General features: G+C 40.1%; 1 protein-coding gene across 1 annotated transcript in view; it reads right to left on the reverse strand.

Moving 5' to 3' along the window:
• LOC149220670 (uncharacterized) overlaps positions 1 to 26,138 on the reverse strand; it is a 133,263-nt gene that overhangs the window by 50,721 nt on the left and 56,404 nt on the right. The window contains exon 3 of the mRNA XM_089384852.1: positions 494 to 652. Coding sequence (XP_089240978.1) covers positions 494 to 652 — 159 coding nt within the window. The remainder of the gene's footprint in view (positions 1 to 493; positions 653 to 26,138) is intronic.

Consider the following 26,138-nt stretch of genomic DNA (forward strand, 5'->3'; position numbering starts at 1 on the left):
AATCACCTGAATAGCTGCTACTATAATTGTTGGTTACACAGTTTACTGTCTATAATTGACTTCGCATTGGAAGTGTTTTCACAACTGACAGAAACACAGTTATTCACATCATGAAATAGGATTCAATAGTTTACAAGGCCTGCAGCCTGCCTCAGCAGTCAAAATATCACAATCAAACAACTAGCTGCTGTAGATTTATTTATTACTATATCCAGTATAAGTCTGTCTAGTATTTACCCAAGACAGATCAGAGTGCTGGACAGAGATGCGAGATAAGTAAAAAATATAAGAAATTTACTATCATTATTAAAAATAAGTTAAATAACCCATTTTAGACTGTGATCATGTCAATTGATTTTGGTTTCCCTTTACAATCTGGATGCAATTTATGAATTTTCACACAAAATGTGGTGTAAATGACATCAAGATCAAAACTAATGCGTCAAACAAAATGCAAATAAACAGTATATAATAATAAGGAAAAGTAACATACGATCAGTGGTGAATCCATCCCACAATGCCATAAACTCTGTCTTCATATTTGTCACAACTTCATGCTCTGAAGAACGCCGTTGACCCAAAAAACTATCAACCTCGTCAATAAAGATTATGGCAGGCTGAAGCTTATATGCCAGGGAGAATACAGCAGACACTGCATGATTCACCAGACAAATGGTTAGCTCATGGGAAACACTAAATCAATAAATATTTAACTAATGGCATGCCATGCAATCGTCTACAAATGCAGAGAAATAAATGCTTGCTCAGGAAAAGAGAATACTTGTCCTCACAAAATGGAACAGTTTTTGGCTTGCATTATACACCTGAATAACTTAGGCATTAAACTAGATGCTTACTTGGCAATTTCTAACCTAAGCTGGGCACTTGATACAATAATAACTACCCATTATTTCAATAATCACAATTTGTTAGCACCCTGGTCAGAAAATTTGGCAAATAGAGAAAATAAAGGCATTCCTTCATATAAGTATCCCACAAAATAAGTAACAAAGGCTTCATATCTCACATCGTCACTATAGCTTGTATCAATCCATGGGGTACAAAAAAAGGTTCCGTAATTGATTAATATGTTATTTTTTTAGAAGTAGCATGTTAGGCAAGGAAAATGAAAGTTTTCTATACCACAACTTTGAAACCCTTGTTAACAGATAAAACAGCAAAAAGCCCTTCACTTCAGTCAACCTGCAAGGCTTGCACCAATCTATCACTTATAGCTATACTGGTTGTCACTTGTAATCAATAGCTGAAGTTAAATTTTGATTGATCCCACAATACATGAGGACAATTCTATTGCTATACACCCAGACTTCTGAAATAAATGAAGACAAATAATTTTCGAAATATAATGCTACAAGCAGCAAGAACATGGGAGGAGTTGATAACTATAACTATCGCTATATTGCTCAAGCAACTGTATCTAGATTAGCAAATTGGTTAAATAATTATAAATCCATGCGATGTTCAGATTCCAGAAAACACAAGAATACAGATATGGGTACAATTGACCGTTTCATTATTAACATCAGCTGTATTATGAAGTTGATTAGCACTTAAACACTAATAACTTTTAATACCAGGTCTGCTTTATTTTTGCCTCAACAATTATTTTATACCCAGATAAATATTTGCTCAATAAAATTTTGAAAACTGTTGAAGATAAATACACTGGTATTTTAACTTTCAGAAATAAATTGCAGCGGAAATAAAATAGGAAAATCAACCATACGAACAGCAAATAATTCTGCCCAAACAAATCTTCATTCAATTTATTAAATCTGGAAAATTAGTGCATTGACCCACAGAGAAATACACAGAAAATACAGCACACTTTGAACCTGCATTTCAGCCCATTGGATTTTTGGCCTCTAGAAATTTTGCCCTCCTGGAAAATGCTCAGCCCTAGCAAATCTTGGCTTCTGCCTGTAAAATTCGGCCTCCACCCATATGGGCCCCCTGCGCACTAGGAAACTCGCCCTCCCTTCCTCAACGCGGACCTGGCTGGAAACTCAGCCTCTCCTCACAGTTTCAACCTGCACAGAAAACTCAGCTTCTCTCTCCCAAGTCTTGGCCTCCACAAATTCCTCTTCCAGAAAATCCTCGCTGCACACCTTTCCCTTCTCCAGTGGTTGAACATCTCACTCCTTAACAAAATCACTCTCAATCACAATTTTTCTTTCACGTCTCCCTTATTAGGCTAATTTTAATCTCGTTAAGCAAAATCCCTAACCCTAATCTCCTAAGTGATCAATGGCTAGGATTAGATCCTAAGTCTCACTTGAGATCAATGGTAGAGATTAAATCTAAGTCACTTAAATAATTTAATTATTTATCCTTAGAAACTTGGCTTAATAGTCAAAATTAATTAATTTAATAATTAATGTACTTTCCCTAAGTAAAACTTAGAAAAGAAACCATAATAATCACTTACTCCCCTCAAGCAAGTACCTAAAGAGGCAATCTGACATCTTCTGCATGGTTGACACCTAGCCCATGCGGAAGCACTTGTCCGACTTAATAACATCAACACTCCCTCCTAGTGAGGAAGGTGTTTTGCACCACCCCTAGCTTATCCGTGTAAAAGACTAACTTACCCTTCACCAAAGGCTTGATGACAATCTCTACCACCTACTCATCTATGGAGATATACTTAAGCTTCACAGCTCCCCTCTAAACTTTATTTCTAATGAAATGATATATGATCTCTATATGCTTGAACCTTTCACAAAATACTGGATTCTTCGACAACTTGATGCAGCTCCAATTGTCAATCACTTTCAAATCTAACTCAAGACCAAATAACCCTGTGAGCATCTTGTGAAGCCAAACAACCTCACAATTCGTCAAAACTCACAGCCTTGTACTCAAACTCTACTGAACTGAGTACCATTGAACTCTACTTCGTACAAAACCATGAAATCACTGATGATCCCTAACTAAAGTAGCATCCTAAGGTGCTTTTCCAGGCTGTAGCACTCCTAGCACAATTTGAGTTGGTATAGCCCAATGTTTTAAAACTCCGACTCCGACTCCGACTCGGCTGAGGGTCGACTCCGACTCCGACTCCGACTCGGTATCGACTCGGCCGGCTCGATTTCAATGACTCGGTCATTGTAAAAAATACATTAAATATTTATTTTTTATAAAAACACATAATTTTAAAGATTTTCATTCATGTTTCCAAACACACAGCATTAGAATATAGATAGAAGACAACATATGATCAAAGTAGGCTCATGAATATATCCATTATATCAAAATGGCACCCAATGCATTGTCCAATACATACACGATGATGATATAGAGATCAAAACAAAAACACATAACCAAGGAGGCTATAAATGGCCTCTACAACAAAAGTTTGTGACTAGTACAACTGGCTACTGCTAGAGTTGCCAACATCATCTGGCTCAGTGTTACTTGGAAGTTAGGAGCAGGAGCGAAAGTGGGGAGCGGGAGCGAAAACGGGAGCGGGAGCAACATTTTCAGAAGCTCCTGGTTTGGGAGCGAATCCCAGAGGAGTTCGACAACCAATGTCACTAACATCAAGGTACATAGAGGGATTGGTGCTCTTGATTAAATACGAGTTCCATACCCTAATACATGACAAAATTCAATGGAAACATTGCAATCCTCCAATCCTGAAATCCTGAAAAACTGATAAGTCTGCTGGATTTTGAATGAAATCTAAAATTCTACTTTCTCCGTATGAAATCCAATGAGGCCGAAACCACTCTCAAACATCCTCAGTCATTTCATGGTAATGTTAAAAATTTAAGTAAAAGGATGAAAATGAAGATTAAGGAGAATGTCACTTTTACTTTAAGAATTTAACATTACCATGAAATTTGAATAGCATATCAATAGTAGAGAGCATTTGAGTGTGTTAAATAGGGTTTGGGAGGGGGAAATGGACCCCAAATAACATTTAACTAATTCATAAAACACATTGGAGTTCAAACCAATCAGCAAACACTTCAAAATTTCATTAAAAAAATGTCAAATCACTGTTTTGATGGGGTTACAGGCCACTGGTTATGACTCGGCCGAGTCAATACAGAAAAGGCCGAGTTGGCCGAGTCAACCATGACTAGGCTGAGTCATTGAATGACTCGGCCGAGTCATGGCTAACTCAGCCTACTGAACCGTTTCCTCCACCGAGTCACATTTCTGGGCAATGAAACAGATCAACTCGGCCGTTTCCGTTTCGAATCGGCCGAATTTTAAAACTATGGTATAGCCCACTAGTTGCACTCCATCACTCCTAATGTACCTAATGTTGGGTTGTGTTATATTCTTTCCACGACTAACCCCAGTAGTGAAACCAGGGGGTTAGAGGGTGGGTGGAGCCCCCCCTTCTTTGCGTCAATGCGCAACAGGGGGGTCACAGGGGAGGCGGTAGCCCCCCTCTACGGGGTTCTGGGCAGCACCTCGAGGAAAAAAAAAAATTGGACCCTATATTAGGTGGGCAGACCTACCTATGGTTTTGTGCATGGTTTTCGCACATGGTTTTGGGCGCGATGGTTTTCGGCCCATGGTATTGGATGCTTCGACATGTATATATATGTATTGTAACATTGAAAGGAACATAAAAATCAATCTGGTAGTCCCGGTTTTGGGATCCAGGGGAAATTCTCTGTGTATATTTGTTTTATGTGTTATGCTCTTGCCATTGTTTATTTTCTGTTTTAGAATTCGTATGCAAGTAATTACTGTATGGGGTTAAAACCACCTACTCATCTGTGGAGATATACTTAAGCTTCATAGCTCCCCTCTAAACTTTGTTTCTAATGAAATGATATATGATCTCTATATGCTTGAACCTTTCACAAAATACTGGATTCTTCGACAGCTTGATGCAGCTCCAATTGTCACAGTGAATCACTTTCAAATCTAACTCAAGACCAAATAACCTGTGAGCATCTTGTGAAGCCAAACGACCTCACAACTCGTCAAACTCACAGCCTTGTACTTGGACTCTACTAAACTGAGTGCCATTTAACTCTACTTCATACTAAACCATGAAATCACTGATGATCCCTAACTAAAGTAGCATCCTAAGGTGCTTTTCCAGTCTGTAGCAATCCCAGCACAATCTGAGTCGGTATAGCCCACTAATTGCACTCCATCACTCCTAATGTACCTAAGTCCATACTCCTTTGTGTTGAAAAATGTGTAACTAGTTCTGGTCTTCATAAATATGAAATGTACTTTTGATTCCTCTAAATTGTAAAATGAATGAAAATTATTATTATTTTTTTGGAGCATGGGTTTCATGCTCAAGGTCTTTTATTTTATAGGTCAAGCACCCATTGGGTGCTTCTAAGGTTTGTTCTAGGTGAAGAAGTCAAAAGAGTCAATGTCATAAGTTGAAGACCCCTTCGGACACATTGTAATTTGTAAAGAAAATTATTTCTGTCATTAAAAGTGTCAAAATACCGTCCAAGACCAAGTCTGCCTGGCAGCTGGCAAGTTGGCCTAAAAGGAAGAGCCACGTCCACCTTGAAGAGCCTATATATAGGAGGAAACTCGACCTCCTTGAGACACATTCATCCATCACTCATTCTAGCAAAGGAGGATGAAGAAGAAGGCAACAAAGAAGGAAGAGGACAAAGAAGACTTTTGTTTGGGCTATTTCTCTCTCACACGTGCGAAGGAGGACTAGGGTTTCTGCAACAGATTTAGGGTTTTCATCTACAAGTTCGATCTTGGAGAAAAGAAAGCAAGAAGATCAAGTGAAGGTCACCAGAGGTCATCCTCAAGCTCCAGAAGAAAGAGAGGGTCAAGTGAAGGTCTAAGGAACCCTTGGAAGGCCAAGCGAGGCTCACACGTGTGGCAGCAGCAAATGTTGGAGGGCCGAAAATTTCAGGTCTACAATGGAGGCTGAAATTCTGCAGCTAGAGGTTGAAGAAGTGCTACTAGAAGAGATTTGACTGGGTTTGACTGGATCAAGGTTAGCACATCATCCGAAGAGGTTGGTCTTGGTTTTGGAGGGTATTGGTTTCAGTCTTAAGGTCAAGGAAGAGGAGATTTGTGGGTTTTCCTTTCAAGTGGAGAGGTTTTGGCCTTGGCTTGCAGCATATATTTTGTGTTCTTGTTCTTCTTGTTTTGGTAGTTGTTTGATGATATGCACACATAATAATAAGTAACAAAGCTAATAAGTAAAAAGACATCAAAAACAATTATCAAGTAAAACGGGTGTGAACTTAAGGTCAACGAGTGATGCTTGCAAGCCATCCTTGCAAACTTCCTAAAATGATGCTTCCACTAAACTTAATTAATTACCCTTAATAACCTTATTTAATATTTTTGTTAAGGATCTTGCCTAGAAATATTTTCAATTCCACTAGAATTTGAAATCAATGATTGGCTTAGTGCATTTGGTCCTACCAAGGTTGTGAAGTCAATGATTGGCTTAGTGCATTTTTGAAGATAGTCACTGATACATAATGAGATTACGGTGAGAATTGTTGTCATATATTGACAACGCTAGGTGAATAAACTTCCTATACACAGCTTCTTACTATGTTGAGTACCTTCAGTTTTCAAGAGGAGGCATCACTGTGAAGATGAGCAGGTCAAACCCTTAAATTAACGATAAAGTGTCACGTCACTACCCCTTGGGGTTTTAGCCCACAAAATTGGGTCTTCAACTTAAAATGCAAATATCTTTCAAACTGTAAAGAACTGCATGGAGTACCACATATCATCAGAAATATCTTTTCGAGGAGGATCTAGCTAGAGTCATTAGGAGACAAAAAACTATGAATTTCCATGCCAAATTTGCGGACAAAGATTGGGGTAGCTCTTGTTGTTGCTTGGGTTGACATCAATGACAACCAGCTATCAACAAATAAGCAATACCCTGGTCACCTCTTAATGCTCCCCCGACTCTAGATGAAACTGGATAGTACCAATCCCCTCTACTGCACACCTAGCATTGTTGCCAAGCTCCAAATGTAACTCTGAGTCTGCTCCGTCATGTGATAAGAACCACCATTGTCCACAAACCATGCACCCTTGGCTACGATGCTAGAAAGGCAAGATATAAGTGAGATTTCCTTTGCAAATTTATCGGAAAATTTGTTCACCTGTGTATTTGTTGAAGCTGCTACCTGAGTCTTCCCTTTGCCCTTCTTGTTCAGACATTGACCTGCATAGTTGGCCAAATTTGTGACATACAAAGCACTTGACTTTGTTCATGTACTTCTTCTCTCCAATTCCTGAGGTACCCTTTCCTCCTATCCTCTTCTTCCCCTTGCCCTTCCTTCCCTGACTGGCAAGGGAAAGGTTCTCATCATCACCCTTAGACTAGCTCCCATGAAGAGACTCCTCTCGAATCTCCTCATGAATGAAGTCATCCCATAACCTCTCCTAGTTAGGTAGATTCTCACATGCTATGATCCCTTTGACATAGGATGCCCATGGCTTGGAAAAGTCATTCAGGGTTGTCCTCACCATCTCCCGATCTGACACTCTCTCCCTAACCACAGCCAACTCATCTCGGCCTTGTGTGATCTTAGTGAGATATGTAGCAATTGTATCTGACTTGGACATCTTGGTGTTTATCAGCTTCTCCTTCAACAACATCATTTTATTTGCAGAGTTGCTTTGATATAGTTTGGCCAAAGCTTCCCACGCTTCCTTGGCTGATTTATTCATGGAAAGATGAGGATCAAATGATCCTTCACTCTGTCCAGAATAATTCTCTTGGCCTTCACATTTTTTGGTTAAATAAAGTCAATCCTGCAACATCAGTAGGAGTGAAAGTGCTACTCGCAAACTCCCAAATCCCATTCTCCATCAACACTAATGCTATCATCTCCTTCCATGGACTATAATTGGATGCCCCCCATAACCGATCTCCATATCTTAACCTTGTTGCAGCCATCCTTGCAAACCTCCAAATCAGATACTCAAAACCCTTAAAAATATATTGTTGGAAAAAATAATAGGTAGTGGTTGTAAATCCTTGTGATGGAATGATCTTATCCTAAGAGTTTCTAGTGCTCTGATACCATGTTAACTTTAATAGCAGGTCTGATTTATTTTTGCCTCAACAATTATTTTATACCTAGAAAAAATCTACTCAAAAAAATCCTAAAATAACTAAAAATAAATACACTGGTATTTTTAACTTTCAGAAACAAACTGAAGCGGAAATAAAATAGAAAAATAAACCACAGGAACAGTAAACAATTCTGCCCAAACAAATCTTTCTTCACCTTATTAAATATGAAAAATTAGGGCCTTGACCCACAGAGAGATACACAGAAAATACAGCACACTTTGAACCTGGATTTCAGCCCACTGGATTTTTGTCCTCTAGGGAAATTCAGCCTTCCTAGAAAATGCTTGACCCTGGGAAATCTCTGCTTCCACCTGTAAAACATCCATTTGTACAGCCCCTACACATTAGGAAACCCAGCCTCCCCTCCTCCACACGGACCTAGATGGAAACTCAACCTCTCCTCATAGTTTTGACTTGCACAAAAAACTCAGCCTGTCCCTTCAAGGTCTCAACCTCCACAAATATCTCTTCCAAAAACCCTTGCTACACACCTTTCCCTTCTCCTCAATGGTTGGGCATCTCAATCCTTGGCAAAATCACTCTCTCAATCACAATGTGTCTTTCACCTCTCCCTTATGCTTATTTTATAGTATTATACTTTCATTAAGCCAAATCTCTAACCCTAATCTCCTAAACGATCAATGGCTAGGATTAGATCCTAAGCCTCACTCGAGATCAATAGTAAAGATCAGACCTAAGTCACTTAAATAATTTAATTATTTATCTTCAGAAACTTGGCTTAATAATCAATGTTAATTAATTAAATAATTAATGTAATTTTCCTAAGTTAAACTTAGGAAAGAAATCATTCACTTACTCCACTCAAGCAAGCATCTACAGAGGCAATCTAACATCTTCTGCATACTTGACATCTAGCCTATGCAGAAGCACATGTTCGAGCTAATAACATCAACAAGCACTCCCTATTTAATTATTTGTCTTGCACAATTTCAGTTGATCATATTCAATCCTCTTTATGTAACTCTCATCTCATTGTACTCAAGAAACACATCTTTCTAATAATTTTTGACCTTAAAACTTATATGACTTCTCAATACGATATAGATGTTTACAATTAATAGCAATTAATTATCTTTAACATCCCACTCTAAGTGCTTTATACATTAGTCCACTTCATCTGGACCACAACTGAGATTATGAGAACCTCCTATGACCCTCTATCCATACTACTCCAAGTTGCTAGGAAATCAACCCATATTGTAATCTTCACAGTTCATTCCTACACCATCCCAAACTTCAAGCACTCATTCTGTATTTTTAAGCATCCTCATTTGAGCTTCATCTTTGCCCATATGTCATGGGTTTGTTAGCTTTCGACATTACTCCAAAAGCCTTTACACCATGCTTGGGTGTGCTTTATGTGATGTGGGGTGCATGGTGTATGGATGACCCCCTCTTGTTTTATTGACATACACATTGGAGTTGGCTTGCTAATTGATTGCTAGATCTCGACGCTTATGTGGCAGATCCCTTAGAGCATTGGAGACCCATATAACATGACATTTTCATGATGGACAGATGGAGAGTGGGTTGCTTGCTACAAAGACAATTCACCTTGGAGGAAGAGCATTGGGCATCTTGGAGGGCACTGGGACCTAGATGGCAAGGGGACACTTCATTGCCTGCATGGAGGCCTATACTTGACTTGATGGAGCTTGGATTGGGAAATACGTGGAGTGGACCTAAAGGTATGTATGGCTTAGGAGTTGTGTTGGAGCTTTGAATTCCTTTGAGAAGGAGCATTGGACCTTTCTTAGGAAGCATTTAGCATTGAATCCCTACTTGTTGGACATGCATGCCTTGAAGTTGGACATGTGTCACCTAGATTTGGAGCACTCCACATGTGGGCCTACCTTGTGTAGACTTAGGTCCACTTTGTATTGTTCGACTCCCTCACCTCTCATATAATAAAGGGAGGACAAAATCATTTGATCATATTTGTACTTGTTCACTCTTGTACTCACGCACTTGAGTAAGAGATGCAAGACTAAGTCGAATTTGTCATCCTGTAATCTCCTTCATGTGTATTTTCTCTTTATCTAAAGTGCTAGGGGTCTTGGCAGAATTTCAAGGGAAAGCTAGGGTTACAGTTTCACCCTAAGGAGACAAAGAAGACGAGGGTTTGTGATAAACCCTAGAGAGACAAAGATAATATTTTATCTTGTAGCTCTTGTGAGAGAAGACTAAGAATTTGCGAAATTTAAAAACCTTAATGCTTCTTGTTATGCCTATTGTGGAGGAGTCGAGGAGATGCCTTGTACACCAACGGGATGCAAGTTAAGGTTCCAAGGAGGACTTGCTAGTGTTGATGCATCTTTGGTCCACTAACCGACTTTGGTTAGGAGTGATTCCAAGCTAGCAGAGTTGGTGGCTCAGGTTTTCTTATGGTTTCTCTATCTAGGGCTTCGAGAGCTTAACTTGTACCAACTTTGTGATAAATCTATGGTATGTATTTGTACTTCATCTCTTGTACATATATGAAGTTTCCAGCAATTCAAATATTGTGTACTTGCAATTTTGATTTTTAACTTACATTACCTTCTTGATTAGGTAGATTCTAGCAATTCTTCTAATGCTGATTTGAAATAACATGTAGCTAAATTGGTTAAGTGATTAGCACATATCTTGAAGATAAAAGAGTAGATTTACTACTTTTATAATATGTTGTAAAGAGAGAATTCAGAGTTGTTGTGTGCTTGGAAAAGTGCAACCTAAGGGTTGGAGAATTGTTGTATTGATGTCTCTTGTATGGTATTTATTCTTTGGGTTGTTGTGTGAAATTGCGTTGAAGAGAGTTCACAAAAAATTGATCCAAAACCCTCAAAATTGAAGAAAATTTTCTTTAAATTTGAAAAAAAAGTCTGATTTTAGAGATTTCCACAAGGTTCACCATTCACTTTGACATTGTTATTAGCTTACACTTTTACATGTTGCTAGATTATTGGTATACTTTATCTAGTTATGCTTACATTTATCTCATTTCTCCTTATACTCCTTCAATGTTGCTCACCATAGCCAGATAACTACAAAATCTCTCTAATGCTCTGCTCTCCCTAGCCATCCTCTTGGGAGGTCCCACTGACTCTTGTGCTTCCTTTAGGGTCTCCTGAAGCCATATTGGTTTCTTCTTCCCCAAAGTGGCCTCCTCAATTGGTGTGGGTATCTCCCCCTCTGAAGACTGTGACCTTGGAGGTCTCTCTATACCCAACAAAAATACCCTTCTCAGTTCTGGGATCTAGCTTTTTCCTCTTCTCCTTAGGGACATGTGAATAAGTTAGGCACCCAAAAATCCTAAAGTGCCAACCTCGAGCTTCTTCCCCAAAAAAGTCTCCTCAATAGTCTTACTCCCCAAAACTCTGTGTGGACTCTTGTTCTGCAAATACACTGCAGTGCTATATGCCTCTACCTAAAGTAAGAAGGGTAGCACCTAATCATGCAACATAGCTCTAGTTGTCCCAATAATGGCCCTATTCTTCCTCTCTAAAACCCCATTCTATTGTGGGTTGTAAGGAATGGTCAACTCCTCGTTGATGCTTGCTCTTGCACAAAATTCCTTAAATTGCTTGGAGGTATACTCACCCCCATTATCAAACCTCAACACCTTGATCTTATTTCCTGTTTGGTTCTCCACAAGAGACTTAAACTCTTGGAACCTCTTGAAAACCTCACCCTTGGTTTTCATAAAGAAAATCCAAGTCTTCCTAGAGAAGCCATCAATAAAAGTAACATAGTACTCATAACCACTTAATGATACCAAAGATATAGGACCACACACATCGAAATGAACCAAGTCAAGTATCCCTGCTATCACCACTTCGAATAGCAGTCTTCATGTATTTTCCCGAAGCACACCCCCTACACATATCCTAGTAGTACTGAAATTCGGTACTCCTGTAACAATCTCCCTCAGTATCCTTAGAGCCCCATGGTGCAAGTGGGCCATCCTCCTGTGCCACAACTTGCATAGATCAGTATTGTTGGTGGTCAAAACCAATGCTCTAGTAGGCCGAAACATGAACCTGTATAACTTCCCATGGCGGACTCCAATCACTCTAGTAGAAGTGATATTTGATCCCCTAGGATACATAAGAACCTTCCCACCATAGAATACTACCTCATATCCCTTCTCATTAATAGTGGACACTGAAATCAAGTTCTTCTTCAACCTCGGAACATATAGGACCTATGTCACTTTCAAGGGAGGCTATGACTCCCTCTAAAAGGATATGGTCCCAACACCAACTACCCTAACTATAGAGTCATAACCAATCACCACCTCCAGATCTCCATCTCTCTCAGTTAAACATGTAAAATGCCCCCTTACACCTATCATGTGACATGGAGCTCCACTGTCAATGTACCATATGTTAGAAGGTGTATCACAACTGGCAAGAGTCACCAACAAGACGAACTCCCTCTCAAACTTGGTGGAAAATTCATCCACCTCTACTAAAGTTGCAACAGTCTTCTTTCCTTTCCTGTTTAAACACGTAACATCATAGTGCCCCATTGATCTATAAATTGTCGTTGATATTTGACTGGATCGTTAGTCACAACATATTTGATAATATTATATTAAAAATTTTGAAATTCTACACTATTACAGTTTTATTAGAGTTTTGGATCTATCGATTTATTGTTGATAGTGCATGCATGCGAATGAAAATTATGCAAAAAAATAGAGAACGACAAATTAAAGCTCACACACACATAAGACACAAGATATGCTCTAGGAAACCTTTTCAGAAGAAAAACTTGTTGGAAGGTGAGGTCGCTCCGCTATCTTTCTATGTCTAGAAATATTGTTGAAAGTACAAAGAAGTATGGCCTATGGCCCATGGGCTGCAACAGTGCACAAATCCTCTTTGTGTGCTTTACCTCCTATCTCTCTTGGATATTTTTGCTCAGCTATGGAACAAATGCACTCAAAAGAATGGAATGCCTCTTCCTCCTAGTGGCTGATTATAACACAGCCCGATAACCTACTAGAGTTAAATTTGACTACCTCAACTCTTAACCGTTGCAATATAGACTCTTCTTGAGTCTTTTACATCATAATCACATGGCTAACCCCTTTTCCATGAATAATGGGGGTTGATGCGGCATCCTCTTGAATTATGGGTGTGAAAATAGGAAGGTCAACTTTTGAGTGGCATAACTTTTGCATACAAACTCTAATTGACGCGCTTCTTGCATCATTGGAAAGATCTTTGTGTAGAATAGCATGAAAAGGTGCAACATTATAGAGGCAAAGTTTTACCCCCAAAAGGCATCGTTTGATGCCTCAAAATGTTGTCGAAATGTTTCAACCCTGTTTTGCCAAATTGGGTCTCGCTAGTAAAAACGGTCCCGTGAGTTGATTCCTCCACTTTTTCCACTTCAAATGCATCAAGATGGAAGAAAAACAATATAATGATCTAATCCAGATCACACCTCCCCATTTTGGGAAGCTTTTGGTCCCCAAAAGCTTCTACTGAATGAGATGAGAAAATTTTTACTCCACCTTCTCTCTAATGTACCATTTAGATTTCCCTGGAAGTTATCCTTTCAACCCAACCTACCAAAGCTCATGTTGCCCATGTCTTGTAGTTTTGGACCTCTTCTGCAAAATTGTATCTTTTGTCAACTCTGCCTGAGCATCTAGTGCCAAATCCTCCACAGAAGGTAGGACCTGTTCCTCTTCCTGATCTAGCATGGAAGGCTCATAGAGTTTCAAATTCTCTACATTCACAACTAAGTAAATGCGCATATATGGTGGTAAACTGAGTCGATAGGCATTATCACCCACCTTTTCCAGTATCTCAAAGGGACCATACCTCAGAGCCTTGATTTTCTTACCAGGCCCCTGCAACCTCTCCTTGTTCAACTGTAGCCATACTCTGTCTCCCACCTTGAACGATTTCTTTATTCAATGTTGATCATGCCTAGCCTTATATTTCTCCAGTGACTTTTGTAGTGTCTCTTGTACCTGTAGATGGATCTACTTAATCTTCTCTGTAAATTTTTCACTCCTACAAGCATCTCTTGTTGCCCATATGCAATGTCCAAAGGTGAAGGCGGTAAATATCCAAAATAGGTTTCAAATGGGGACTTTCTTGTAGAAGTGTGGAATGCTCTGTTGTAAGAATGTTGTATATATACCAAATTTTGATCCCAGGTCTAAGGATGCTTCTGGTTGCATCCCCTTAGAAGTTGCACCAAAGTCCTATTGACTACTTTTGTCTGTGGATGGAATGTTGTAGATCTTTTCAACTTCGTGTCCATCTTCTCCCACAATGTAGTCCAAAATGCACTAAGAAATCTTGTATCCCTATCTGAAACGATGCTCCTTGGTATCCCAAAGTGCACCCAGACCTGTCCAAAGAATAAGTTCATTGCTTCTTGCCCACTGATGGTCTTTTTATAGGGCATCAGAACACACATCTTGTTGAACCTATCAACTACCATGAACAGGTAGTCATGTCCCTTCCTGGTTGTTGGTAAACCTCCCACAAATTCCATGGAAATGCTTTCCCAAGGACGAGTGGGTATAGGTAAGGGATGATATAGACCATGTTTCCTGTTGCTCGACTTGTCAGTACAACAAAGCATGCATCCTCTTATGAACCTAGCTACCTACACTCCTGCATCTTGGGCCAATACACATACCTCTGCAAGTTGGCCACGGTCTTCCCTACACCAAAGTGCCTAGCAACCTTGGAGGTGTAAGCCTCTCTAATCAGTTGCAATCGCTCACCTTTAGGAACACAATTTATCTAGGCTGTAGAGTAACCCATCCTGGAGATGGTAGTCAACAGTGTTGTCACCATCATGCACGACTTTGACTCTGCAACTACTGAAACACCTCCCTGAAGTCCTCATCCTCTGAATACGCCTCTCTGTATGCATCATGAGTGAATGACTCCATGTGCATAAGAGTCCCCAAAGTTGTAATCTTGGATGTGGGTGGCCTTAAAGCCATGTCAGGCAACTTGTTTGCGTTGCCCTTCTTGTACTCGATTACCAAATGAAACTGCTGTAGAAATCCCATCCACTTGTAATGTCTAGTTTGTTGTAGCTTACTCTAGGCCTGCAAATATTGTAATGGTTGGTAATTTGTGTGGATTATTGTCTCCTTTCCCATCAGATAGTGCTTCCGCTTCTTCACAGCTTGCACCATTGCATAGAGCTCCTTGTCGTAGGTGGGGTAGTTAAGAACTGCCCCATGAAATACTTTAGAATGGTAGCATACAGGCCTTCCTCCCGGCATCAAGATAGCTCCCATAGCATACCCACTCGCATATGTCTCCACTTCAAAGGGTCGCTGCAAGTTTGGTAATGCCAAAATTGGTGCTTGACTGATCTTCTTTAGCTCCTCAAAAGCCCTCTGTTGAGCCTTTCCCCACTAGAAACGCTTGCCACTTGCTGTCATGGCGTGGAGCGGTGTTGCTACTACTGAAAATGAGGCTATGAATTTCTTCAGGTATTGTGTTATCCCAATGAAATTTCTGACCTCAGAAACATTAATAGGCACCAGCCATTTTATGATGGCCCCCATCTTCGAAAGATAAATCTTTTGCTCTCATCCACCTATCATATACCCCAGATACAACAAAGACAACTGCAAAAACTCAAACTTCTTGAGATTTGCTAACACCAGGTGCTTCTTCAATATTTCCAGCACCTGCGTAAAATGTGAGATATGCTCCTCCCAAGTCCCAGGTAGCACTATATACTAGTATATCATCCAAATAGACAATAACAAATGAATCTATAAAAATGCGCAGTACATCATTCATTAATCTCATATATGTAGATGGTCCATTACATAGGCCAAATGGCATGACTAACGACTCATACAAACCTTGTCTGGTTTTGAAGGCGGTCTTCCAAGTATCTTCTTCTTTGACTCACACCTGGTGATATCCAGAGTTTAAGTCCAGCTTGGTTAAGTACTTTGCTTGCTGTAACTAATCCAACAAATCATCTATCTTGGGTAGGGGGTATCTGTTCTTGAGCATGATTTTGTTCAACACCCTGTAATCTATACACATCCACAAAGTCCCATCCTTCTTTGGTACAATGATGATGGGTAACCCACATGGTGATGTACTCGGTAGAATGACACCCTGTTCCAACAGTTTTTGCAATTGTTTCTTCATCTCACTTACTTCTATAACAGACTACCTATACAACCCAATGTTTGGCAATACGGAGTCCAACAATAGCTAGATCTCATGCTCCACTTCCCTCTTAGGTGGTAACTCTTTAGGCTCTCAGAACACATTCCCGTACGCCAGTAGCAACTCTTCCAGTTGTTTTTGTTTCTTAGTACACCCCTCTTATTGACTCTTCCAGGGATGCCTTGCCTCTTATTGACTCACCTTCAGAGTAATTTTCTCTTAAAAACAATAAAACATCTTGTTGGAACTGATCAATTTCTTGGCTTGGTTGGCACTTACCAGTGAAATTTTCGACTTGCCTTTGTGCACGTTGATGATGAGCGATTTTCCATCCTTGACAAGCTGGTACTGGTTGGCTCTCCACATGAATATTGCTTCTCGCATGTACATGTAGGGACTCCAAAACACGACTCCACATACATCAGGGGAAACCACATCTAGTTCTACTTCATCAATAAAATCAGCACTGATGGCAAATCTAGTCTTGCACTATTTTGTTACCTTCAACTTTGCATCCTTATTTATACATCCCAATGGATATAGGTTTGGATGATCACGAACTTCCAGCCCCAACTTCTTGACTAGCTCTACTGTAATGAGATTCCCCTACGATCCAGAGTCAAATAAAGCATCAATCTTTTTCTTGACCTGTATCTTTATATGGAAGGGTTTTGTGATTTCTTTCTCTTCTTGTTGCTGAAAGCTACTTACATTCACCTTTTTCTGCACCGATGTACAAACAATCTTCTCATCCACATCTGAGTTGCTTTCAACTTGGTTGCTTGAATCAGTGGCCATGAGATTCTTCTTCTTATTATCTTTCTTTTTGTTCTTTAGGTTCAACTCTGGAAGTAACTTCCAACACTTCTCCTTTGTATGGCCATTAATGTTGTAGCGGTTGCAGTGGTTGCTTGGATCTTTGCACTGGTGTGTTGTGGCTATCATTTTTTAATCTTTTCCCCATTTTTGCTTCTTCCTCCCCTCCTTAGAAATATCTTGTTGCTCCTTCTGCTTCGATCCACTTGATTGTGCTCTCTTCGGGCCTATGTTCTTGAGGTACTATGCTTGTACACTAGCCTCGTCCATCGATTTGACCTTGAACAACATCACTTGCTCACGCAGATGGTAGTCAAGACCCCCCAAATACTTGAGGAGTACATATGGGTTCTTTGGAGAGATTCTCAACATTATGGCCATCTTTCTTAACTTTGTGGTGTACCCATGCGCGCTTTGGCCCGGCTTTTGCTTGAAGTAGTGCCATCGGATCCACTGGTCCTCTGCATACCCAATAGGGTAAAACTGTGACTTAACGAGGGCTTTGATGTCCTCCCACTTAGTCACTAGAGGGTCTCCCTCCAACCTTAGGGTCTCTGTGTGGCTCTCCCGCCAAATCAATGCATGGCCCTCTAATTTCAGTTGGGCAAATGAAATCTTTTGTCCTTCCTCTATTTGATGGACGCTGAAATAAACTTCGAGTTGCTGCAAGCAGTGATTCAGCTTCAGAGCGTCAATCTCAACATTGTACGGTCGATATCAACTTTTGCTTCCATTTTAAACAAGGATTGTGATTGGTTGGTGACACTAGCAACGGGTTGATCTTTTCTGGGTTATTTTTCGGTGGGTTCTCTGTTTCTTCTCAATCCCCCTTCTGATTTGTCCTCTGCATTTAAACCCTCAACTTCTCCAAATATCCCAAGCTTATTGCTCAAGGAGGTTTACATTGCGATTTATATTTGTGACTTGCTCTAGCCACGAAAACCTCACCTCTGTCGGATTACGACGGTCATGCATAGATTTGTCAGCCATGATTAGGGTTTTACATTTTTGGCCCTGTCGATCTAGATCCCCTGCAAATCTCCACAAAATACCCAAAGAAACTTGCTCTGGTGCCAATATGATTCGTAAACTATCATGGATATTCCACTAGACAGTTCGTCGCAACAGATCTAATAATATTACATTAAAACTCTGAAATTCTACACTATCACAGTTTTATTAGATTTCTGGATCTATACATTTACTGTTAATAGTGCATGCATGCGAATGAAAATTATGCAAAAAATAGAGAACGACAAAATAAAAGCTCACACACACATAAGACACAAGATATGCTCTGGGAAACCCTTTCGGGAGAAAACCCAACTAGAAGAAGGTAAGGTCGCTCCGCTCTCTTTCTCTGTCTAGAAATATGGCTGCAAGTACAAAGAAGTATGGCTTGTGGCCCGTGGGCTGCTACAGTGCACAAATCCTCTCTGTGTGCTCTACCTCCTATCTCTCTTGGCTATTTTTGCTCAACTATGGAACAAATGCACTCAAAAGAATGAAATGCCTCTTCCTCCTAGTGGTCCAATTGTAACACAACCCAATAGCCTACTAGTGGTTAAGTTTGACTACCTCAATTCTTAATCAAAGTTACAATATAGACTCTTCTAGAGTCTTTTACATCATAATCACGTGGCTAGCCCCTTTTCCATGAATAATGGAGGTTGACGTGGCATCCTCCCGAATTATGGGTGTAAAAACAGGAAGGTCAAATTCTAAGTGGCATAACTTTCGCGTACGAACTCTGATTGATGCGCTTCTTGCACCATTGGATAGATATTTGTGTGTCGAATAGCATGAAAAGTTATTGAGCTACAACTACAAAGTTTTACCCCAAAAAATCATCATTTGATATCTCAAAATGCTCCCAAAAGGTTTCAGGCCTTGTTTTGCCAAACTATGTCCCGCTGGTAAAAACGGTCTCTGAATGCATCAAGATGGAGGACAAAAAATATCGTAATCCAATCTAGATCACTCATCTACTGATAAGCAAAGCATCTCACTTTTCTCATGTCCTTCTCCTTCCCCTTCTCCTTTTGCTTACCCTGTTGTTTTGTAAGATTCCTAAATGGATATTAGGAGCAAATACCAAAGCAATGTACTAGGAACAGCAAAATAAAGAAAATCACAGCCATGAAATCAATACACAAGAGATACCAACAAAACACTCTGAGCCATTTTATTAAATATTTGGAATTGGGTACATAGAATGACCTGAAATAATAGAACCTGTGTTTGCTAAGCAAGCTGAGAAAAACCCAGAAAGAAGCCTCTGACCCAAATGAGGAAGGGCCTAGAAGAGTGAAAAGCACACTGCCAAGTGAAGACTGTTGTTGGCTTGCAACTGAAATGGAGGGTTTCGCTCTAAGTACTGCTTGGAATGCTCTAAAATTTTAGCCCCGGACTCCTCTCCCAAAAACCAGGAAATGGTTTGGGTTGAATCCAAGTGATGAGGAATCCCTCCAAATGGTGTGAGTGGCTCTCTAGCTAGTTGTACACACTACTGGAAACATTGCTACTAGAGCACCCCCAAATCCACCACCGATGAATTCTCTAAGCCACCTATGGAATTATCTCTGGGAAACACCTAAATCTCTAGCTCCCCAACTCGCACTGAACAATACCTGCGCAGTCTGCCCCAAGAATACTTGCACACTGCTTAAGAATGATGAAATTGGCCCTCTGAATCAACTCCAAATCTCTCCAGCAAAAACACCACCAAGTCCTCACTTCTCCGGCAATGGAATTTCCCAACAAATCTGACCAACAGACTCCCTCCCCAAATGTGCACAGGGTGTTTCGCTCCTCTTTTGCACCCCTGGAATGTGCACTGATCAATTTGACCGAACAACTGAAGGATTAGATCCGTGAAAATCCCGTGATGGACTCCTCAATCTACTAGCTACAGAGACACTCGAAGTTCTTTGAAACTAGCTTGGAATCTTGCTTGAGACTCCTTGTGCTCAAAAACACTTTGTCCCTTGTGCTAAACAGCGCCAAGAGATCTCAAATTCTAAAATTCAATTGACAAAATACCCCAAAGGAAGGCCTCCCTTTCGCATTTATACTTGTTGGCCCAAGCGCTCTCCTTGGTGGCCCCCACTTTCCACTAGTTCGCACTCCCTCTCGATTCCTTTTCTTAAGCATGGGACCCATTCACCCACTTTTTCATATGTCCAAAATGCCAAAATTGCTTCTAACGCCAAAATTTACAATATTTTCTACACTTAGCAACTTTATGGAGTAGGAGATATCACAGTCCTCCCTGCCAAAATTTGCTTTTCCTCGAGCAATTGCAATGTTGGGTGTTGTAACCCCTCTTCTCCCTCCCATGTTGCAGCCTCCTCAAGTAAGTCCTTCCATCTGACAAGGAACTCCCTAATGACCTTATTCCTGAGCTTCCTTTCTCGCACCTCCAAGATAGCTTTAGGAACCAATACCAAATGCCCCTCGTCATCCAATGGCGGTAACTTTGTAGCAGTTGTCACCTATTGTCCTAGTGCCTTCTTCAGGTAGGATACGTGAAACACGTTATGTACCTCGCTACCTGGAGGAAGCTCTAGTTCATATGCCACCTCTCCTACTTACTTGATCACTCTATAGGGCCCGTAAAAATGTGGCTTGAGCTTCTCAGCCCTCCCCCTTTTGCTTCAGTGTAGACTGGCATACTACTACAAGTGGAGGTACACTAAGTCCCCAACCTCAAATCTCCTCTCTCTCCTGTGGCAGTCTACATACAACTTTTGTGGGTTCTGCGTTGTCTACAAATTATCCTTGAGATCCCTAAGGATCTCTTGGCTCTCATGGATCCAATCCCTCGCCCTTGGAGCTCTACTATCCCCAAACACCATATTTGCAAAGGACACAGCCTCATAGCCATAATGTGCTCTGAAAGGAGTCATCCCAATGGACATGTGGAAGGAAGTGTTATAGCAATACTCTCCTAGATGTAGCCACTTCACCCATGCTCGTTGTTGTCCTGTTACATAGTTGTGCAACTAACCCTCAAGCCATTTGTTCAAAATCTTCATATGTTTTAAAATTGATCCTAGTTAGCAATAGAGGTTGCAAGAAGATTGTAAGACCAAGTGGAAACCTTATTCTAAAAAGTATAAGGAAAAGATTGACACACCACATCTTCGTGTTGAACATCATCAAATGCAAGACCAAACAAAAACTTTGAATATGATCTTCTGGAGTGATAGATTTATCCAAGTCAAACTTCGAAAGAAGTTTTTTAGGATGTCAAGGCAAGTCATGCAGAGAGCCTGCAAGGTTCAAAGCCCCTTGAGCCATCGATGCATGTTGTTGATTACTGGCCATCATGTTGTCTAGATGCCCTTCACCATCTGAGTTGTTATGATCTCCTTTACTCTCTAGAGTTTTCACCACCTTGTGACTCTTCCTCTTCCTCTTCCTCTTGTTAGGGGGAGAAGTTGAATGAGATTTTTCAATAGATTACACTAGATCTACTAGAACCAAATCAACCAAATCTTCAACAAAGTCTATTAATACACCTTTCGAAATCGTTGGTCTTTTCACATCATGTCTTTGAGGTAGTATACCAGCGATTGGGAATTTCGCTTTGCGTGAGCATGGGTAAAAGGTCTAAGAAATCATAACTCTTCTTCCGAGACCACATATAAAGCTTCAACATTCTTTATATGAGGAAACTCTTCGGGGTTGGAACTTTCAATAGGCTCAAGCTTAATTTGGGAGATAATGGGTTGATTACTACTTTGATCAGAAACCTGGGAATGATAAGAATGAGAAATCTTACCAACCATATAATGGCCCTCCTAGCACCAAAAAGACTATTGACATGGTTGAATGCACCGCTTACATTTGTTGAATGGTGTTGTCATTGACGCCAACGTCGATCCTCGAATGCTTTTACTATTTGTCTGTAGATCACATTGATCGGAAGCATCAATGGATATTATGTTATGGCAGCCCATGTCCTAGAAGCCCAAATTCCTGATAATATTGCCCCAAACTTGTTGAAGAATTTGAGGATGAAAATTTTTGAGTTTGCTCACATGCCCATCCTCATTTGATTCCCCTAGTCATGCTAATTCCAACGATAGGTGGCACGCTCCATAACTCCTCACGGCTAAGGAGATATACCTCATCAAAGTTGCAGCCCCAATCAGTAGTCAAGAAGCCCCAAAGGAGATGCTACAAGCAGCTTGATGTTTGGTATATTAATGGCATTTACTCTCAGATTTTTAATTAAATTATGATGGGTCTATTAACCCCTTAAAATAAGAATTTTCCTAGCCTCCATCTATTGGCTAAGAAGAATTATTTTTGAGAAAATCATTTAACTATGTTTGGAGGCACAGACGGCTACAAGAAGGGGTTTAAGGAGCCTCTAGTGCAGCGAAGTAAAGGGAAGCATAAGCGAAGGTAGGAGGCTGGTTTCTAGGGAAAAAACGGTCACACGTGCGAGGAAGAAGAAGGTTGCCTACAGTCATAACAACAGAGACTCACAGCCAAACATATCTCATCATTTGGGCTAGAGACATAGGCCTAAAAGGCCTCCCACTCAAGCGAAGTAGCAAGGAAGAAAAGTGAAGGTAATAGGGTTGTTCTAAAGCCTATTACAGTCACACATGCAAAGAGAAGGAGGTTCTCTATTGTTACAACAGCCCTCCCATTACAGTCATACTAGTTCGTTGGTGGGTGAAGAGAAGGAAGGGATCATCATAAAGAAAGGGTCTCATCAATGGTATCTTTTGTAGAGCAAGCGCAACAGGATCTAACAACAATTGGAAGGAGGACAAAGTGCCAGGAAACGAAGTGCCAAAAGAAGGAAGTGTCAAGGAACAAAGTGCAGAAAGGAGGAAGGACTTGACTTGTGCTTGGAGGACATTCTAGTCAAGGGTCTGGGGTTTGACATTGATCAATAAGAAGCTTCAATAAGAGAAACTTACTAAAGGGTTTTCCTCTCAAGAGAAGAGAGGTTTGGCCTCGGCAGAGAGCCAACATCTTGTATTCTTGTTCTTATGTTTTTGGTAGTAGTTTGATGAAGTACACACACATGCATTAATAATAAGAAGAAGATTAAGCTAACAAAAAAAGTAAAAAGACTCCACAAATTGTTATCAAGTCAAGAAGAATCACACTACACCTAATTGCCCTTGATTCTTCAACATGGTATCAGAGCTAAGGTGACACATCAAGGAAAGGGCATCTCAAGAACACTAATCAAGGAAGGACATCTACAAAAGTTGAAGCATCTAGACAAGAAGTCTCAATCACTTCAAGGACAAGAAGGTCTATCATTCATCAAGGAAGACTACAAAGCAAGAAGAAGAGCCTTACACAAAGGCACCTACAAGAAGAGCAGATCAAAGAAGGACCTACATCAAGCTACAAGTCATCAAGCAAGCCCACTTGGAGAAAGCAACTTGAAGAACATCAAGATCTAAGGAAGGCAAGCCATCAAGTCTTCAAGGAGAAAGCAAGTATACTACATCTCAAAACCTATCAAGGAAGTATATGTCCCCTTCTGGATATACATCAATGTCTTTTTTGCAAGGAAAGCAATAAATTGGTAGGTACCAATAACTTTCTTGCATGGAAGAACAGGACTGATTTACTTCTCAAGGAGAATGAACTTCTAGAACACATCAAAGGGAATGTTACTATTCCTACTAAGGAACAAACTCAAGCCTTATCCAAGTATAATAAGGATGAGACAAGAGCTCAAAGGATTCTAATAGAATCATCAAAGACTCTCTCATTCCTTATGTCTCCAAACTTGAAATATCAAAAGAAATATATGATAAACTAGTAGAGCTATTCTCGATAAGCACAGATGGAGAAATGATATCTCTACGAAATGAATTGTACAAGATGAAGATATCAAAGGAAGGAAGAGCTCCCTACTTCATGAAGATCTCTGAGATGAGGGATCAACTTCAAGAGCTAGGGAAAGTCATATCCGACAGAGATACTCAATGCTCTACTTGAGGATTGGGGCAACTGCACATCAGGCATATATGCCAAGAAGGAATCCACCTCACTAAGTGAAATGTGGTCTCTATGCAAGATAGAGGAAACAATACTTAAAGCAAAGGAAGATGTGGGATCAAAGGAGCAAGCATTTGCTACCATGGCCAAGAGAGGGAAAATTTGGCAAATTTGGTCCACGAAGAACAAACAACAAAGATATGTCCAAAATCCAATGCTATGGATGCCAAGAATATGGACACTATAAAATGAATTGTCCTAAACTAAAGAAGGACAACAACAACAACAAAAGAAAAAGGGAAGAAGCTCATGTGACTCGAGAAATGAAAGAAGAAGACAAGAAACAAAAGAAGGAAGATCCTTCGGATCTCTACTATGACTAAGTCTACTTCTTTACTTAAAATCTTCTTTCAAAGTTTTGAGTAGTATAGGAGCATGTAGGAATAGAATAAAATTCCATGGCTAGAAACATCTTCTAGAATCTAGAAGCATGATGTACATAGAGTTCAAAATACTCATGTAGAAGAAGCACTTATAAATAAGAACAAAATGCATGGTTAGAAATATCTTCTAGAACATAGAAGCATGGTAGATATAGCTCAAGGTATTCATGTAGAAGGAGCATACCTAGTATAGGACCTCATCCACAATGAAAGAAAATTTATAATGATTAAGAAACTTAGAAGATCTCCATCATCAAAAGGAAAGAAACATCTGCAGGATACGGGTCTTCAAGATCCTATGATGGAAACTTCAAAAGCAGATGTCTCATTGGGAATCCCACCCATGGGATTCAAGAAAAGGGTGATATGCAGGCAAGCTAAGATGAAGCAAGAAGGGCCACACCAAGGACAACCAAATGAAGCTAAGATGATCAAAAGAGATCAAAGATGAGGTATGTATGCATCAAAGTTTAGTCATGTTATCAATTGTATATTATTGAGTCATGGGAATAGTTCTATAACATGATCAAGTAGGAAAGAATCTCTTTCACCAATGACATGCTCAAAGGCATGTACTACTATCCAATGAAGGTCAACAAAAAAAATACTCACATAAGGAGTATAAGATTGCTGACTAAGAAGCAAGTGAAGAAGGAAATGTTGACTAGTACTAGAACAAAGCAATGAAGAAGTGCTCTCACAAGGAGCATAAGGTGGTTGACCAATCTATCCAAGAAGAAGCAAGTGAAGAAAGAGATCAAGCATGTGAAGAAGACCATGATCACCAAGAATCACTATTTGACAAGATAATTTGAATACATCTCCCGAAAGAAGGCAGGACAACTCTGACTAAGAAAGGAAAAGATCAAAGGACCCTTGACACCAATGAAGGCCTTGAAGTTATGAAAGGTGCAAATAATTGATTCTACTCTACGAAGATGTCATGATGAAGAAGCCATCCAACAAAAGCACCATTTAATGTTGAAGCAATATCAAGATGAAGTCATGAAGGGCTACTAGATCAAAGCATGGGAATAAGCAAGTATAAAGAAGCATCCATGTGAAGAGTAGTCCGAAACATAGATAAGATGACAAGGAATAACCAAATGACAAGAGAACTTGATATATGACAACAATGCCACTTTCCACGAAGGAAGCAATGACATGACAAACCAGGAAGGAAAGTGATTGATGGATGGTGCCCTACCAAGAAGAAGTTCAAACAAAGACTTCATGACATCAAAGGAAGGAAGGAGATCAAGCAGCTGGAGGACCCACGAAGAAGTTGTTGATGTATGGACAAGTCCCTAGCTAAGAGGGAATTATAACAAGTTCCCAATTACAAAGGAACTTGGACAAGTACCTTGTCAGAGGATACTTGGGCATGTCTTCCTCAATTGAGAGGAAGTGATAGACACAACATTCTTGTCTTCACTTGGGAAGAAAGAATGGGAGGATTGGGTAATCATCTGGCATCTAATACTCTTTGAGGATGTGTAGGGCATCCAAGACAAGAGCAGGCAAGAGAAACGGTATTCTTTGAGGGTTGGGAACCCAAGATAAGAATAGTCCTAGAAGGTCATACTCAGTGAACACTCGGGTGGGTATACACCTTGAGAGACA

This window comes from Pinus tabuliformis, chromosome Q (assembly GCF_031772625.1).
Source record: "Pinus tabuliformis cultivar Carrire ecotype Pingquan chromosome Q, CPIR1, whole genome shotgun sequence".
In the NCBI taxonomy this organism is placed as follows: Eukaryota; Viridiplantae; Streptophyta; class Pinopsida; order Pinales; family Pinaceae; genus Pinus; species Pinus tabuliformis.